This window comes from Peromyscus californicus, unplaced genomic scaffold (assembly GCF_007827085.1).
Source record: "Peromyscus californicus insignis strain IS unplaced genomic scaffold, ASM782708v3 Scaffold_22__1_contigs__length_63687245, whole genome shotgun sequence".
Classification (NCBI taxonomy): Eukaryota; Metazoa; Chordata; class Mammalia; order Rodentia; family Cricetidae; genus Peromyscus; species Peromyscus californicus.
Window position 1 is genome coordinate 15,417,090 of NW_026294525.1, and position 17,323 is coordinate 15,434,412.

At 47.1% G+C, this 17,323-nt stretch overlaps 1 protein-coding gene across 1 annotated transcript in view; it reads right to left on the reverse strand.

The window, feature by feature from the left end:
- The window catches only part of Akap12 (A-kinase anchoring protein 12), a 95,179-nt gene that overhangs the window by 37,037 nt on the left and 40,819 nt on the right, over positions 1–17,323 (reverse strand). Inside the window, exon 2 of the mRNA XM_052750963.1 lies at positions 7,731–7,845. Within this exon, the coding sequence (XP_052606923.1) occupies positions 7,731–7,845 (115 nt within the window). The remainder of the gene's footprint in view (positions 1–7,730; positions 7,846–17,323) is intronic.

Here is a 17,323-nt window from a genome sequence, read left to right on the forward strand (position 1 = left end):
GGAGCCTGTCCTGGAACTCACTTTGTAGACCAGGCTGGCCTCGAACTCATAGAGATCCGCCTGGCTCTGTCTCCCGAGTGCTGGGATTAAAGGCGTGCGCCACCATTGCCTGGCCTCTACACAGACTTTTGAGCAACTATAGCAATATAAAAAAAAGACTCAAAAAAGTACAAGCACAAACTGGGATAACCAAAAAAAAAAAATTTTTTTTTTTTTTTTTGAGAAGACCTGGTTGTCCTGGAACTGACTATGTAAACCAAACTGGCCTCAAATGAAGACAATCTTTACGTTCATCTATTGATTATCTGTGTGTCTGCTGTGTTTATGTGTAGGTATGCACGTAGAGGACAACTTTGTAGCGTCCGTTCTCTCCTTCAACCTTCACGTGAGTTCCAGGGATTTGAACTCAGGATACCAGGCTTGAGAGGCAATTGCCTTTACCTGCTGAGCCATCTTGCTGGCCCAGAGGCTGAATTTTAAACCAAGAAAATATGTTTTCTTTGCCTAACTGCTGTGGTTGGGATGCTGAACACCCCCCAGGGTGGTGTAATTGGAGGGTGCCACGTGCTTTTAGGAGTAGGGCTGTAGTGGGAGGGCCTAAAGTTATGGGGGCATATCCCTGAAATGGATTATGGACAACCCCTTCCTGTTCATTTTGCTTCTGAGCATGAGATGAGCAGCCCAGTTCTTCATGTGCTCTGGTCCTGACTATCTGGCACACCTACTTGAAACCCAAAGAGATGGATGCCCCAAGTCTTAGACTAAAGTCTATAAAGCAGTAAGACAAATTGAATTTTTTCTCTTTGTCAGTTAGCTTCCTTGGGGATCTCGTCATAGTGGCAGAAAGCCAGATAACACACTCACTGTGCGCCCCCATCATCCCCGCAAAGAGCACAGCTCTAAACAGAGCAGCGGGCAGAACTGCAACCTATAGGTAACACTCCTGGAGTCAGCTGACAGGGAAGACATGGCTTCTGTCCACATCTTTTCCATCCGTTCTTCTTTTTAGTCCCAATCTTTCAGGGGCTCAACAGAACACACACACTAGAGAGTCACGAGACACCTTGTGGCTACCCTCATTTATAAAGCCGTTAACCTGGTTCTTCATGCCTAGATGACTCCGAAGCAAGTTATTATTCAACAATATGTCCCCTTTAGGAGCCTTTTATCCAATTAAAATTAAAGCTGCAGATCCAGAAGCTAACTTTTCATGTCAGGTTAAGAAAAAAACCACAGAAATCATTTTCTAAATAGGCATAATGACATTTTAAGCACCTGCCCAGGGATGCTCAGGTGTCTGCATTAGCTAATCCTCTGTGGTTTACAGCCCAAAGGAGTAATACTGATGAGTCAGGCATCAGAGATAGATGAGCATACTCATTTTACAGATAGGAATGTGCAGATATAAAGGGCTGCAGTCAAATGAAGGTCACATATGCCCGCGAGTGTGTGGGTGCACGTGTGCAATTAAGCACCCTCACCTGAATTTTACTCCTCTAATATCAAGTAATCTAGAAAGAGAATGAAGAAACAGAACACAGTGGCATGCACCTATAACCGCAGCACTTGGGGAGCTGAGACAGGAGGATTGCCTGGGCTATTCCAACACCAGCAGGGTGCAGGAAATGACTCTAAGTGAGTTTCCAGGATTGCACACCCAAGGACTTTCACTTGAGCTCACTCAAGGCTTACTTTGTGTTAGCACTCTACAGTTCTCAAAACGCCAACACAGTGGGACAGAGCTTGAGAAAAATGCCATGCAACATTAATGGATAGGAAACCCAGAGCACATACTGGGGGCAGGAGGCGTTCCCTTTGTCTACAGAGCATTTCTAGGAGTCCTTGTTCACTCATGGACAAGTCTGGATGGTGTTGCAAGTTTCCAGGCAAGATCAGATGCCAGCCAACTGTAAGTGTAGTGGGTGACTGTTTGTGCCATGCCCTGAAGCCACGTCCCTAGCAAAAGAGCAGGTAGCTATTAGATATCTGCCCCTGGGGCATGGCCGCTGGGGGAATCCTAAAGACTAGAGATACACGTAGGCACTGGTCCTGCAGGTAGGCACAGGTCCTTCTTCTTCGTGGATGTTCGGACCAGGGCAGAGCTCTCAGGAGAACAGCATTGGACCGTGCCTCACTTTCCACGATCCTGCTACAATGAATTCCTATTCCCTGTATTGTGAGTTTCCTGTATCGTGAGTTAACCACCCCCAATAAATTCCTTTAACCGTGGATTGGTTGTGATTTAATCGCATTAGGTAAGCACCTGAAAGCCCAGCTGGGAGTTCTGAAAGGGCTCTAGCTTTGTTACTGCACCACAAGGGAGCATGGCCGAGACCCACAAAGCCAAGGCACTGGCAGGCATGGTGTGTGCACCTACAACGCCAAGCCTGGCAGGCAGAGGCAGGAAGACTACCGTGAGGTTGAGGCCATCCTAGGCTAGATAAGGAGACACTAACAAAAATAAAGCAAAACAGGTTGCCACATTTACCCACAGGAAAGAAGCTGACATAAAGTCTCTTTCACCACCTCCGCATCCCCGAGGAGGTGAGAGGCAGCAGATGCCAGATGTTAACAACTGGCACCAAGCAAAAACAGAGGCGGAATGGAGGATAATGGGGTGGTGGCAGGCAGGTCTTCCTAAAAATAGAAACAAGATTATGTCACAAGCTGAAATAGAAAAGGAATAAAAAAATCATAAAATAGTTCTTCTGAGTAGGGAAAGCAGCCTTTAGCCGAAAAGCAAGTGCAGGGTCATTGTTATAGGGACCAAGGGCAGGTGTTAGTGTGCATACACTCCAGATAAAGTTATTATTACACACCCCAAAGAAGGGAGAATTACTTTCAATTCTAGAGTGGCTTATCCGTAAGGCAACAGGCTCAAAGGGATGATAATTAGGCAATGGCCACCTTTGGTCTGTCCATATCCCATAGGCATTCAGCACCAGGAATAGGAAAGCTCAAATTCAATACAGCCAGTGACAACATAAATAAGCACCATTACAAAAACGAACTCTCCACAATGCTACAAATTCAGCCATTAAATGATTGAGTACGAGTCTTCCACTTATGCCCGTCCTTGAGGGATAACGTCGAGACGCAGAGAAGTGGGTTACTGTGAAATGAGGACTAGACTCTCCAGAGACCTCTGCCTTCACCATGCCCTGGAGGGGGGGGGGGGGGGTGAGCTCCCGGCTCAGCAAGTGTAACAGAAATACTGCCCTGCTTGCCTCTTTACCACTCTCTGGTGAACAGGCCATGCGCTGGCTCATCTGGCTAATACATTCAGAGTGACAGATGCCAACTACAAAGCACTGGAGGACAAATGCCACTGCCACGGCTGCTGTTTAAATGCCCTCGGCTCTGGGTGTGCAAACAGTGTAAGACCTATGTGCAGAACAGTGGCTGAAATCGTGGGTGGAGCACCCCTGTTCTTTTACTCACACCCATGTGACCAGGAAGATGGAGACATGGCAATTTTGCTACATAGACTCTGCAAAAAGGCAAATCTCAAGAGAAGAAATAGAGATAGTTCAGGTTGTACTCCGAGGTAGGGTACCTACCAGGGCTCCATGCCAGCACCACAGAAACACCCAGAAATTCCTGCCTTATGAAGGTTACACCCAAATATACTCAGATCTGAGATACCACTGGACTACCTGTATGGGGTATGGGGTTCTTTAGACATTTTGTTTAGCAACTAGTTAGAGCAGCATCAATAGAAATAGGAAGTTAATAATCCTTCTGTACACCATAAAGATATCTTGCTCTCATTGTTAATAAAGAACTGACTGGCCAATAGCTAGGCAGGATTTTCAGGGCAGAGAGAAAACTGGGAAGAAGAAGGGTGGAGTCCAGGGGGCCTGAAGAGATGCAGAAGAAGCAGGAGGGGAATGTGCCATGTTGGAAAAAGGTACTTGCCACGTGGCAGAGCGTAGATAAGAACTATGGGTTAATTTAAGTTGTAAGAGTTAGTTAGTAACAAGCCTGAGCTATCAGCCAAGCATTTAAAATTAACATTAAGCCTCTGTGTGGTTACCGGGGAGCTGGCTATCCGGATGAAAAACTCTGCCTGCAATTCTCACTGTGGCCTCCCCAGCCCTCTCTGGGGAAGGTTAGCCTTTCCCAGAAGTTGAGCTTTTTTCAAGGACAGAGTCTGTTTCTTCCCATATCTGACATTCAACATTTGGTGTGTGTCCAAACTTCCCAGGTCAGCCACGGTCCACAGCCTGGGTCTGCTCAGGGAAGCCACGGAATACAGTCATGGGTGGGGACAGAATGGGTTTCTATGAAAGCTGGTGTTTAGCCATGTGGCTCGAATGTCCTGAGAGATCACATCTGGAGGAAAGGAAGACAGCAAGCAGTAAGCCTCCAGGAAATGTGTCACAGACTATTAGAGACACCGAACTCTCAAGATCTTACGGGACATGTGCCTGACCCCGACCCACATGCCTAGCCCGTGGAACAGCTAGGCCACATAGGAAGCCCCCTTAGGAACTTACAATACTGACCAATGAGTACAGGTGCTGGCGGCCAAGCCTGACGACTTGAATTTGATGACTGGATTTCACATAATAGAAGGTGAGAACTGACTCCCGTGGGCAGTCCTCTGACTTCCACACATGCACTGTGTCACACACGTGTATGTGCGCACGCGCGCACACACACACACACTTCCACACATGCACTGTGTCACACACATGTATGCGCGCACGCGCACACACACACACACACACACTTCCACACATGCACTGTGTCACACACGTATATGTGTGCGCACACACACACACACATTCACACATGCACTGAGTACACACACACACACACACACACACTTCCACACATGCACCGTGGCATGTACACACACACATTTCCACATATGCACTGTGGTATACACACACACACACACACACACACACACACACACGATAGATAGACAGACAGACAGACAGATAGATAGATAGATAAATAGAACCCCACAAAACCACTCAAACCTCCGCACACTCACAAATAAGTGAGTGTATGGGCAAACATTCACATATACACACACACACACACACACACACACACACAAAAATGGAAACAATTGAATTTTTTGAAAAAAGAAGCTCCCTTAGAAAAAGAAGCTCTCTCTTTCTGTCTTATTTCAGAGATCTCAAACTGTCCACAAAATATTCCCAAGCCACACTGATTTTAGCTCCCTCCTACCTAGTCCCAGTTCTTCTGTCTTGGCTTTCATTCAGGCCTGTCCGGTTTTGATACCACAACACAATCTTATCATCTACAAAGTTCACACTCAAGAAACATGCAATCAAATCATATCACTAAAAAAAAAAAATTATAAAAAAAAAAGAATCTCATGATGTTTTCAGGAAGCTTGTGATCCTGTTCTGGGTCACATTCACAGCTATCCTAGGCCACATGCAGCCAGTGGCCAGCAGATCAGGCTCATGGGAAACTCTCTCTAGGCAGCTTCTACATGTGCCCTGCGTGGGGACAGTGCAGTGGGTAATTGCCAGTTCAGGACTCTAATCACTTTGGTTCAAGTCTCAGGAGTATTGCCTAGTCCATGACAATGTCATGACTACTGCTGATGATGCAGCTAGGTAGGCAAGCAGGAACACTTGCCTAGAATACACGAGACCATGACTTCTAACCCTAACGTGACGTCACAAGAGTTGGCGCTCACTGCTCTCAGTTCTGCTAATAAGCATCTCACTTCTTGCACTGCTGTGCATAAACCTGGGCCTTGCACACTACAGACAAGTGCTCCGAACACTGGGCTTCATTCAGCCCTACTCCCGATGCTGATATGTCTGGAGTCCAACTTCCCTTCTGTCCTCAGGTGTTATGCTGCCCTTGCTCTCAGAGAGCTGCCCCACCTGGACTGTGAGCTGATCTCACTTCTCACAGCCTCTTCTTACCCCTATGCTCTGTTGTGTTTAATCCTCCACTGACTGCCTTCCTGTGTCCCCGGTTGGGAAGTCTCAGAAGTAGAAAACCTAGTCTGGGTGATGAACTTCCCTGAAGCACCCGAGCCACATGACTTCAGTGGAGTTTTAAAAAAAGTCACCGAACAGCTGTGGGGGTGGCACAGTCCATAAAGTTCCCGAGTTGGATTCCCAGAACCCACTAAGACAGCCAGGCCACAGTGGCACAAACTTGTAATCTCTGCTCAGGAGGCAGATCCCTCGGGACTGCTGGTCAACCAGCCAAGCCTATTTGAAAAGCTTCAGGCCAGTGAGAGATCCTGTCTGAGAAAACAAAGCGGCTGGCTCCTGAGCGTGTCCTCTGGCCTCCACACGTACAAACATGCACCTGTACACACACAACCTTACCCACAGAGGCACACCAGCCACTATTTGGTTTAATTGAAAATGAACGTGGAAAGGACAAAGGCCTGGCCTTGGGAATTTGATTTGGGTCCTCTCCAGCTGTCTGGTGGGTATTATTATTTGAAACTCTCACACTAGGTCAGGTGAAATACTCCGTCTCTGAGACTGTGTGTGCATTTCTAACTTTATATGGTGTCTGTGGTAATATATAAAGATCAGTGTTCCCACCAACTTCAAAGCAGCTCCCGGCTTGACGCAGCACTGTGGGGGCATAGGAGAGGAGAAACGGATTCCATGTGTTCCAAGAATTTTATCCGGCAAGGCGATGCCCAACCCTTTCATCTGTCTCTTATTTATATTGCTCATAGGAGCCAAGTTACTACATGTCAAACCCTCACTGAATATATCTTTTAAAAATTATGTTTATTTATTTGCATACCTCGCATGTGCATGCATGCATGTGAGCATGCGTAGGCCAGAGGACCATTTTCAGGTGTCAGTTTAGTCTTTCTATCACGTGGGTCCTGGGCACTGAATTCAGATAGGCAGGCTTGGTAGCAATCACCTTTACCTGCTGAGTAGCTCAATGACTCCACTCTATGTTGAATTGAATGGACCATGACCCCAATGCTCCTCCCCTATGAACCAACATGGAAGCAAAACTTTGGCGAAAGATCCACCTGCCCATTGACACTTCCCCACCGCCACACTCCAGAGCTGGAAGCCAGGAAGCACATCACAGTTCAGGCAAAGAGCGGCATGCACCTGCCAGGAAATCTGTGTGGGTGACATAGGCTTCTTCTCTAGAGTGATGCTGAACTGTTACTTTAATTTTTAATTCAGGGAGGTGTTGGGCCCTCACTCTTCTAAAGCAAACATGACTTTAGTATTTCCAATGAGAACTCCCATCTGACATCATGCATGGATAAGGGACAATGATTTAAACAAACACAAACAAACAAAAAACCCATTAAGATTTCCATTAAGAAAGAGAGCGTGATGTCAACCTTCGAGGACAGGGGCTACTCAAGTCGTCCTCTGATCTGACTGGGGGCAAATCCACCTGGCAAGTAGGAGCAGGCAGGAGCAGGGAGAAGCGTCATGCGACCCTTCTCCAACTCCTTACAAGAGGTCACATACAACTGTAGAAAGCACCGCCTCCTTTGGCACCCCCCCCCCCCCACATAGCCCAAGGTCATGGGTGGAGCAAAACCACTACCCAAAGAGTCAGTTAATATCTCCTTGTGAGACCAGCTGACTGTATTGTTGGCATCATCCGCCATGAGACAGTACGATAGTGTTTTCTGTTGACAGTCTGTGACAACCTAGTTCATGGTTCACTGCAAGTATGCTCGTAGTGTCCTGCCAAAGCCAGCCTGGCCTGCAAGGACAGCTTACCGTCTTCAGCAATGACTTCTTCCTCCTGCCCATCCTGAGTTCCCTCTTGGACGTGGTCATCTCCTTGTTCAGCTACGCCATTGACAGCAGACAGCTGACCATTCTTCTGTAGGAGCTGTGGGGAAGACAAAGTCATAGAAAGGTGAGCTCCCAGGAATCCAATTGATGAGAGAGAGGAGGGATTCTGCAGGCGAGGGACATCAAGATCATGATGGGAGGACGTGCAAAGATGACCAGCCACATTAGTGGAAGCCCATGAACTGTGGATTGGTGGCTGTGGAGCCCCCATGGGACTGGACTAGGCCCTCTGGACACGGAAGACGGTTGTTTGGCTCGAACTGTTTGGGGGGCACCCAGGCAAGGGGATCGGGATCTGTCCCTGGTCTATGGGCAGGCTTCTGGGAATCCGGTGCCTGTGGTCTGACACCTTGCACAGCCTTGGTGCAGTGGGAAGGGACTTGGACCCTGCCTAGGCTCAGTGTGCTAGGCTCTGCTGACACCCCATGGGAGACCTTGATTTGGGGGATGTGGGGATGCGTGGTGGCTTGGGAGAGAGGGCTGGGGGAGGGAGGAGGGGGGAATCTGTGGGTGGTATGTGGAGTGAGTAGAACATTTCTTAATAAAGAAAAATGAAAAAAAAAAAAAAAGGTGAGCTCAGTTCACCTGTCCGAGTTAAAAACAATGCTTCGACTTTCCGAGTATAAACTATGAACTGGAGGAATACAGAGAAACGGAGGCTCCATGATGAAGAAGATGTAAGTTCTATATTCATCTTCAGCAACCGTGTAGAGTACACGATGTCCTAACACCAAAAGGTGGACCCTGGTATGTGAAGTGTGGGCACACATCTGTCCACTCCTTCTTTTGTGCGCTCACGGCGAGTCAGGATCCCGTTGCAGAAACTACGATGAAGAGCTCAGGTGAGTCTTGCTGCACTGAGCTTACAGACCAGCATGGGAGCCAGACTTTGCTCGTTGCTTTCTTTTCACGCTTCCTCGTAGTGGTGGGGGATCCAGGGCCTTGGGATGCTAGGGAAGAAAGCTATCATCTCTGACCCTAAAAACACGTTTTTCCTATAAAATAATATCTCAGTGTCTTTGGCTTTAAAAATCCACACCCACACTATACCCTACTCTTCCCCTGAGTGTCTCTCTTTCTGCTGATGCCTGTTCCTAAATCTGTTCAAATGTCTTTTATTTAATACAGCCCAACTTTTGAGCTGGAAAGATGGGTCTGTGGATAACGGCACTTCCTGCCAAGTCTGTTCACCAAGTCTGATCTCTGGTAGACGGAGAAAACCAACCCCCACAAGCTGTCCTTGGACCTCCCATGCCACACCACACACACATACAACACATAGGTACGTTCACCAGCACACGCAAATAAATGTTAAAATTTAAAAGAAGGGCCGGCACTCGGGAGATAGCTTAGGTTTAAGAATACCGACTGCTTTTACAGAGGGCCATGTTTGCTCCAGGTACCCACGTGGGGACTCACAACCATCTAGAACTCCAGTTGCAGAGGATCTGATGCCTTCTTCTGGCCTCCAAGGGGACAAGGCACACATGGTACACATAAATACATGCAGGCAAAACACCTGCATACATAAAATAAAGCAAATCTATTTTTAAATTGATAAGATCCAACTCTGCTTTTTAAAACTAAACAAATAAAACCATGTTTCTTTGTGACTAGATACAGGTTAAGAAAAATAACTGAGCTTGATAAATAGTAAGGCATCCTCTGGTTAGAACTGATGTTTACATGTTTAGTTATGTGTGTGGGTGTTTTGCCTGCATGTATGTCTGTGCAACATACACATGCAGTGCCCAAGAAGGGCAGAAGAGGACATCAGATTCTCTGGAACTGGAGATACAGATGATTGTGAACCTCCATGTGGGTTCTGGGAATCAAACCTGGGTCCTCTAGAACAGCCAGTGCCTGGGGACCCAGAAAAGGGAGGTGAGGGGGCTGCGAGGCGTCACAGCTGTTGTTCCCACAGCCCAGAAAACAACTGTTCTTTTTCTTTAAAAAGATTGCTATGGGCTGGAGAGATGGCTCAGTGGTTAAGAGCACTGGCTGCTCTTCCAGAGGTCCTGAGTTCAATTCCCAGCACCCACATGACAGCCCATAACTGTCTGTAACTCCAGTTCGAGGGGATCCAGCATCCTCACACAGACGTACATGCAGGCAAAACACCAAAGCATTTAAAATAAAAATAAATTAGTTTAAAAACAAATATTGCTAAATGTGGGCCAGGGTGTGTAAAGGGTTTGCCATGCAAGCTTGATAACCCAGATTTGAACCTATAACTCATGGGGGGAAAAAGCACCAGCCATCAACTCGAGTGGTGGTTCAGTTCCAATCTAAGACCTGAGTTAGTTTGGATCCCCAGACCCCATTCAAAAGTCAGGTGTGGTGACATAGGTCTGTAATCCCAGAGATGGTAAGGTGGGAAATAGAGATGGGTAGATCCTTGGAGCTCACGGGCCAGCCTGGACTACTTGGTGAACGCCGAGGGACCCAGTGTCAAGCAAAAGGTGAAAGGTGACTGGGAACTGGAATAGGAAGCTGTCCTCTGACCTTTACATACGTGCCGTGCACATGCGCACACGCTAAAAGACAGAGGGAAGGACCAGCCACAAAACCCAGCTCTCCCCTGCCGTCACTGCCCACAGGCCAAAGGCTGGCTCTGGGCAAACAGGTACTGATCATTCTTGAAGGTTCCGTGGCCTCCAGATCCAGAAAACTGGAGGTGTGCTGACCTGATTTCACCATGCTATTCCAGATTCCCAGCAAAGCCCTTCGCCCTCTTTGCTCTTCCCCTGAAATAACACCCCATACTGACACTGGAGACGGAACAGTCGGCTTCAAAATGCCCATGCTGAGTCCAGTTATTACACGCGATACTCAGATTACAGCTCCACTTCAAGGCTTCGATTACCAAAATATGAAAGATGGGAATTTTAAATGAAAGCTAAAGATAAGGAGGGCGGGGGGGGTGGGGGGAGTGCTGTCTCCATAAGGCCCATCAGCAAAAAAAAAAAAAAAAAAAAAAAAAAGCCAGCACATTTTAACTGGCTAGCACTAGAACGAGGCACAGGTTGGATTGCGCTGAATTAGCAATATGAAAGGCGGGGTGGGGGCGTGGGGGCAGAATCGCACTTTTAGGTGGGTTCCGTGGCAACTCGATGACTCTTAGGCTCTATCTTGATGTGTTAGGCGTGGTGGTCCAAACCTGCAATATCAGGTACTTGGGAGGGGGAAAGAGGCAGGAGGATTAGGGGTTCAAAACCACCCTGGGCGACATGAGACACTGCAAAAACTAAGAGTTGACGTTGGAAATTAAACAGAGATCACCTTAATAACTCCACCTTTAACACTGTAATAAACATTAGGTTAATTGTAAACTCTAAACAAAGCTAATTGTTTTCTTCTTCCTCCTCCTTTAACTGGCTGGTATTTGAAAGACAGTCTCACTAGGCAGGCCACGCTGGCCTCAAACAAAAGAGATCCATCTGCCTCTGCCTCCCAAGTAAGTGCTGGGATTAAAGGCATAGAGCACCATGCCTGGCTCATCACACTTATTTATTAGCATGTGCCTTAACCTTTTTTAAAATTGTGTGTATGCATGTATGGGTATATACACATCAGTGGGGTGCCCTCAGGTCCCACAGGCCTCTGAGCCTCTGAATCTGGAGTTACAGGTGGTTGTGAGCAGTCCTCCCTCCATGGGTGCTGGGAGCCGAACTTGGGTCCTCTGCCAAAGCAGTACATTCTCATAACCACTGAACCACCTCTCCAAATCCAGCACTTGCCTTTTTCAACCACAAAACTGGAGAAGCATTTCTTCTCTAAGCCTTTCTATCAGTCTCCTTTAATCCGTATCTGTGACTCACAGGGCCACAGACGACAGGATTTACACTCAGCTCATGCCAAGACAAGAAGAGGTGGGCCCAGATGAGGTTCAGCGGTATCCAGAGTTCAGGGAGGAAGGTAATTTTGTAATTCAAGATTTTCAACCAAGAAAGAAGGAAATCTGTAGCCCATTTTTCTCTCTGAAGCTTCCTTACTCAGCTTTATCCACACATCTTGGGTTTAGTATTAGAGATACATTTATTTCTTTTGAGACAAAAATTGGAATAGAAAGACACAGCCCTCACCCCATAAGCACAATGAGTACCAGAAACCCAATCTTCCCACTGGATTTGCGCTTCAAAAAGCAAAGACGCCTCCTCTGACCGAATCAAAACCCTAAGTGTTTTCAAGCTCATATCCTCTGGGGGGGTCAGCCAGAGTTTATCCCAGTAAAGTATTACCACATTACAACAGAGTAGCACTGAAATAATTGAAACTCTCAAATGCTTCCAGCAACAGCCTCGCCTTCCTCTAGGAACATCCGAGAGCATCCAAGACGGACTGTAAGATGTCTGAGAGTAACTACCAGGCATCTCTCTCTCCTCCCTTCACCACAGAACTGTCTAGAGCTTGCCCTACGTTCTCTGTGCAGAGTATCAAGCCCTTTAATGAATTTCTTAAACAATGGACAAAAATCCATGAGGTCTTGGCAGCTGTCAGGATAATGTAGGCAGAGGCAAGGCTGCTGAGGGGAATTACCTCCGCTACAGGAGCCACGTTCCCACCTTCCATTCTCCCTGCATGGCCCACACAGGTGGGAGTGGTCCAGCATCAGTCACAGGCAGAGGAGGTGGCTCCAACCCCTGAAACTCACCCAACCTCCAACGGCAGAAATTATGTGCACAAATGATCAGAATTAAAAAAAACAAAGCAAACAAACAAACAAACAGAAAACAGGATGATGATCTGTGTGTGGTGCAGGGAGAGAAGGCCAGGCCTCGAGCATAGTAGACAACTATTTACTGAAAGGAAAAAAAAGAAAGAAAGAGCCGGGCGGTGGTGGCGCACGCCTTTAATCCCAGCACTCGGGAGGCAGAGCCAGGCGGATCTCTGTGAGTTCGAGGCCAGCCTGGGCTACCAAGTGAGTTCCAGGAGAGGCGCAAAGCTACACAGAGAAACCCTGTCTCGAAAAACCAAAAAAAAAAAAAAAGAAAGAAAGAAATAAAAAGGAAGGACATGATTGCTCCCAGGTATTGTGAAGAAAGTTTATTGTAGATAAAAGGGAAAGCATAGCCAGAGGCAGAGACGTGAGAGAGTTCAGAGTGAACATGGCCCTGAGCCATGTGACAAGATGGAGGAAGAGAGGAAAAGGGAGAGGGGAACCGGGTGCAGCAGCCAAGGGGGCAAAAACTTAGGGGGGCAAAGCGGGGGTGGGGGGCTTACCAAAATGGCTGGGTTATATGGGGAAGGGCCCTTAGGGGAAGGGAGGCCAGGCCCTGGGCTGGAGAAGTTTAAGGTAGGGAGCTGGGTATGCCAGCCAGAAGGACCTGTAACAAGTCAGGACTGAGGGATGCTGGGAGAACCCGGTGGCCAGATCGGCTTTGATGTGTTAAACAGGGACCCCAGCCTTTTGTGCTGGCTTTGAGACAGGACACTTACCACTGAGCCCCAGCTCTCCTCCTGGTTCATAACTCTGTGAAGATTATATAAGCCGTTAGAGCTGAGTGTGAAGTTCCGTTCCCCTTACTGTCTCAAGTGTTATTAGCATATTAATGCCCTCAGTCCAGCCAGTCACCAAAATACTGACCAAGGCTGAGATACAGCTCAGAGCATCTACCTAGCACAGGACACTCCCGTGTTTGATCACCAGTAACACATACACACACACACACACACACACACACACACACACACACACACACGCACACACGCACACACACACACACACACACACACACACCTAGAATATCGGCTGACACACGTCAAGTCAACTGTAACATCTTTGCCATGTCATCTGTTCTCAACAACTGGGGTCTAGTGACAATGACTTGTCCCAAGTGCAAGTTCATAGTCTTCCTTCCTTCTGAAGGAAGGGAGCAAGGGAGATGGAAGAGAAGAGCTGCCTGAAGTTTTACTTCCATTGTTTTTGTTGTTGGGGTGGGGGAGAGGGGGCATGTTAGTTATTTTTCTGTGGCTGTGATGAAATACCATGACAACTTGAGGAAGAGAGGGTTTATTTTGCCGTATGGTTCCAGAAAGGATAAAAGTCCATCACTGGTATCAAGCGGCAGCCATGGTGACAGAAGCCTGAAGCGAAGGGATAAGATCTTTTACCTTAAGCATTAAACAGAGAAAGATCACTGAAGTAGGGTGAGGCTAGCTACTCTGTTAGCATTGCACTTCTTCCAGCAAGGCCACGCCCCCTAAACCTACCCAAACAGAGCTAAGCACTGAGGACCAGGCATCCAGACACCTGAGCCCATGGGAGACATTTCTCATTCAACCCACCACAGGGGATTGATTTTCAATCACAGACAGTACGGGGCAGAGCAGCTAGAAGTAAGTTCTGAGGTCAGGTTCACATTCCCCCAGGCTCCGAAACCTCACCTCAGTTCATTTTCCCAATTATAAATCGAGACCTAGTGCAGCCTTCTGTTTCTAGACTGTCTGGGATTCAGATGAATCATATCTGGGGCAGTCTCTAAGTCAGAAAAGCACACTGGAGACATGTTACAAGTCCTGGTCCATTTGTTCAAATGAAGACGTACGCTCTTATATCACACTGAGATCATCTTTTCTAAATTGTCCTCTTGTATCTAGGACAACAAAATAGTACTAGCAGGGCTGGAGAGATGGCTCAGAGGTTAAGAGCACTGGCTATTCCTCCAGAGGTCCTGAGTTCAATTCCCAGCAACCACATGGTGGCTCACAACCATCTGTAATGAGATCTGGTGCTCCCTTCTGGCCTGTAGGCCGAACACTCACTGTATACATAATAAATAAATATTTTAAAAAAAACCAACAACAACAAAAAAATAGTATTAGCAAAATGAAGCCTGCCTCTCTTCTAATAATGTTATTGTCAAATTTCTGCCACAGCAATGAGAAAACTAGTGTCTTTGGATTTTCCAGAATTAGAAGAAAAGTTTTCTTGAGTGAAACTTGTCCCAACATTTGGTTACAGACAAGGAAATCTGCACAGCTACCTGGCCGTGGTTAGCACAGGCCTCTAGTCCTAGTATTGGGAAGGCAGAGGCAGGAGAATTACATGTTTGAGGCCAATCTGGGCTATTACAGCAAGAATCTCTTTTAAAAATAACTTGAGGCTGAAAGGATGGCCCAGTGGTTAAGTTGCTCCTGCAGAAGCCTGGGTTCGATTTCCCAACACCCACATGGCAGCTCACAACCATCCATACAGAGCTCCAGTTCTAGGGGATTCGACAACACCCTCTCTCTGTAGGCATCAGGCATACACATGATTTACATACATATGTGCAAGCAAAACACTCATACAAATAAAATAAATGAATCGAAAAACCTTTATAGTTCATAACACTTCAATACAGGGGACTGGAAAGACGGCTCAGAGCTCTTCCAGGGGACCCAAGTTCGGTTCCCAGCACCCGCATCAGGCACTTCCTATAACTCTGCTCCGGGGGATCTGACGTCGCACATACACACACACACACTCACACACACACACACACACACACACACACACACACAACCTTTAAAAACAACAACAAACACTTCAATAAAGTTGATCAAATCTCAGGTTTTTCTGTTGTAAGCAGTAGATGAGGAGCTAAGGAGAAAGCTGAGTTGGAGAGGTCCTCACAACACAACCGTGAGGACCTGAGGTCGAGCCCTGCTACCCGAGTTGATCTCCAGTAGCCATGTGAAAACTCCAGGCACGATGGTTCAGGCAGAGCAGGTGGATTCCTTCCGCTAGCCTCACCCAACTGGTGAGCTCCCTGCCATGGAGAAAGAGAGACCCTGCCTCAAACAAAAAGGTGGACGTCATGCCTGGGGAAGTCCACTGAGGTCGTCCTTTGGCCTCCATAGCATGCTCTCAAGTGCGCGCGCGCGCGCACACACACACACATACACACACACAGAAATAGAGGCAGTGATGTGGCTCAGTGGGCAATGGTACTTGATAATAAGTGAGAAATAAATTTTTTTTAAAGACAGTGAAATGGTGGAGCCCTGGGTGATGGGTACAATTTCTAGTATGAGGAACATGTATTTCTATTCTGTGAATTTAAGGAAAAATAACCTTCAGGCAATCAGAAAGAGAAGACTATGATGAGCCCTCTTAACGAGCGAGACCTTTCAAAGACAATAAACAAACTGCTTATTGGGTTTCAGGAGGACTGTCGGGACTGTGGAGCCAAAAGCTCTCTCCAACCGCATGTAAGTGAGAAGAGTGCATCCAGCAGGCCATGCTGGTGACCTCTAGAGGGATCTGGGAAGTCCTTTTCTCTGGCAGCTGAGATAAAACAGACCTTCGTGAGCATAGTGACACCCCAACTCCCACAAATGCTGATGAGGCTACAAATGCCCCCCAATTCTGAGCTTTCTATGTAATCAGGTTGTTTCCTTTCACTCGGATATAGTGAATGAAACCAGGAAACAATGGGAGCCTTCCTTACCGACTGGTTTTAACCTGAAAGATTCAGAAGACAGGATACTTACAACTCCATCACTGCACGCAAACACTCTGGCCCCACTGTCCACACCCCAGCCATACTTCTCCGTTTCAGAGCTTCCGCTTCTGAGATCTGACTTAGAACCAGTGGTGTCGTCCATCATCACCCAAGTGACCACCGGAATACAAGTGTATGCAAATCACCACTTAGCCATTTGAATACTTGATTGCCTTAGGAAAAACATACGTGCAGACGTCAAGTGAATCTCAGTACGAAAATTCTGATTTTCCGGGCGCTGCAGAGATGACTCAGCATTTTAGACTGCACGTGCTCTTGCAGAGAGGATCCATTCTAGTCTCAGCCCCTGGGATGGGTGGCTCACAACCACCTAGAACTCCAGCTTCGGGGGGATCTGCTGTCCTCTGTCACCCACACACATGCTTGTAGACACACACACACACACACACACACACACACACACACACACCACACACACACACACACACACAAAATTTAAAATAAAATAAATCCTTTTTGTTTTGTTTTTTAGAGACAGGGTTTCTCTATGTAACAGCTCTGGCTGTCCTGGAACTTGCTTTGTAGACCAGGCTGGCCTTGAACTCACAGAAACCTGCCTATCTCTGTCTCTTGAGTGCTTGGATTAAAGGCGTGCACCACCACTGCCCAAATGAAATAAATCTTTTTTAAAACGTGAAAATTCTCATTTTCATAGCAGACTACTTCTCTGTTGCTATTGACAATGTCACGTCTTCTATCCGAGGAAAGATCTGGGATGGTACCTGCACAGAACACAAGCTAAGGCTGTCAGTGCCGCCCGCTGGTGCCTTTGGCCACTGTCTGTGAATTCTCAGTCTTCCTTTTCTTATAATTGTCGTTAAAATGTCTTAACATGATTTCAGGAGGAAGACCTCAACTGTGTCTTCATCATGAGAGTAAGTATGACAAGGTGGCCACAGAAGTGACCAGTTTGCTCTTTGCATGCACAATTCATTTTCCAGTCAACCAAATATTCAGACTGTTGAACATCCTAGAAAGTAATTAACATAATATCGCTTATGTAAA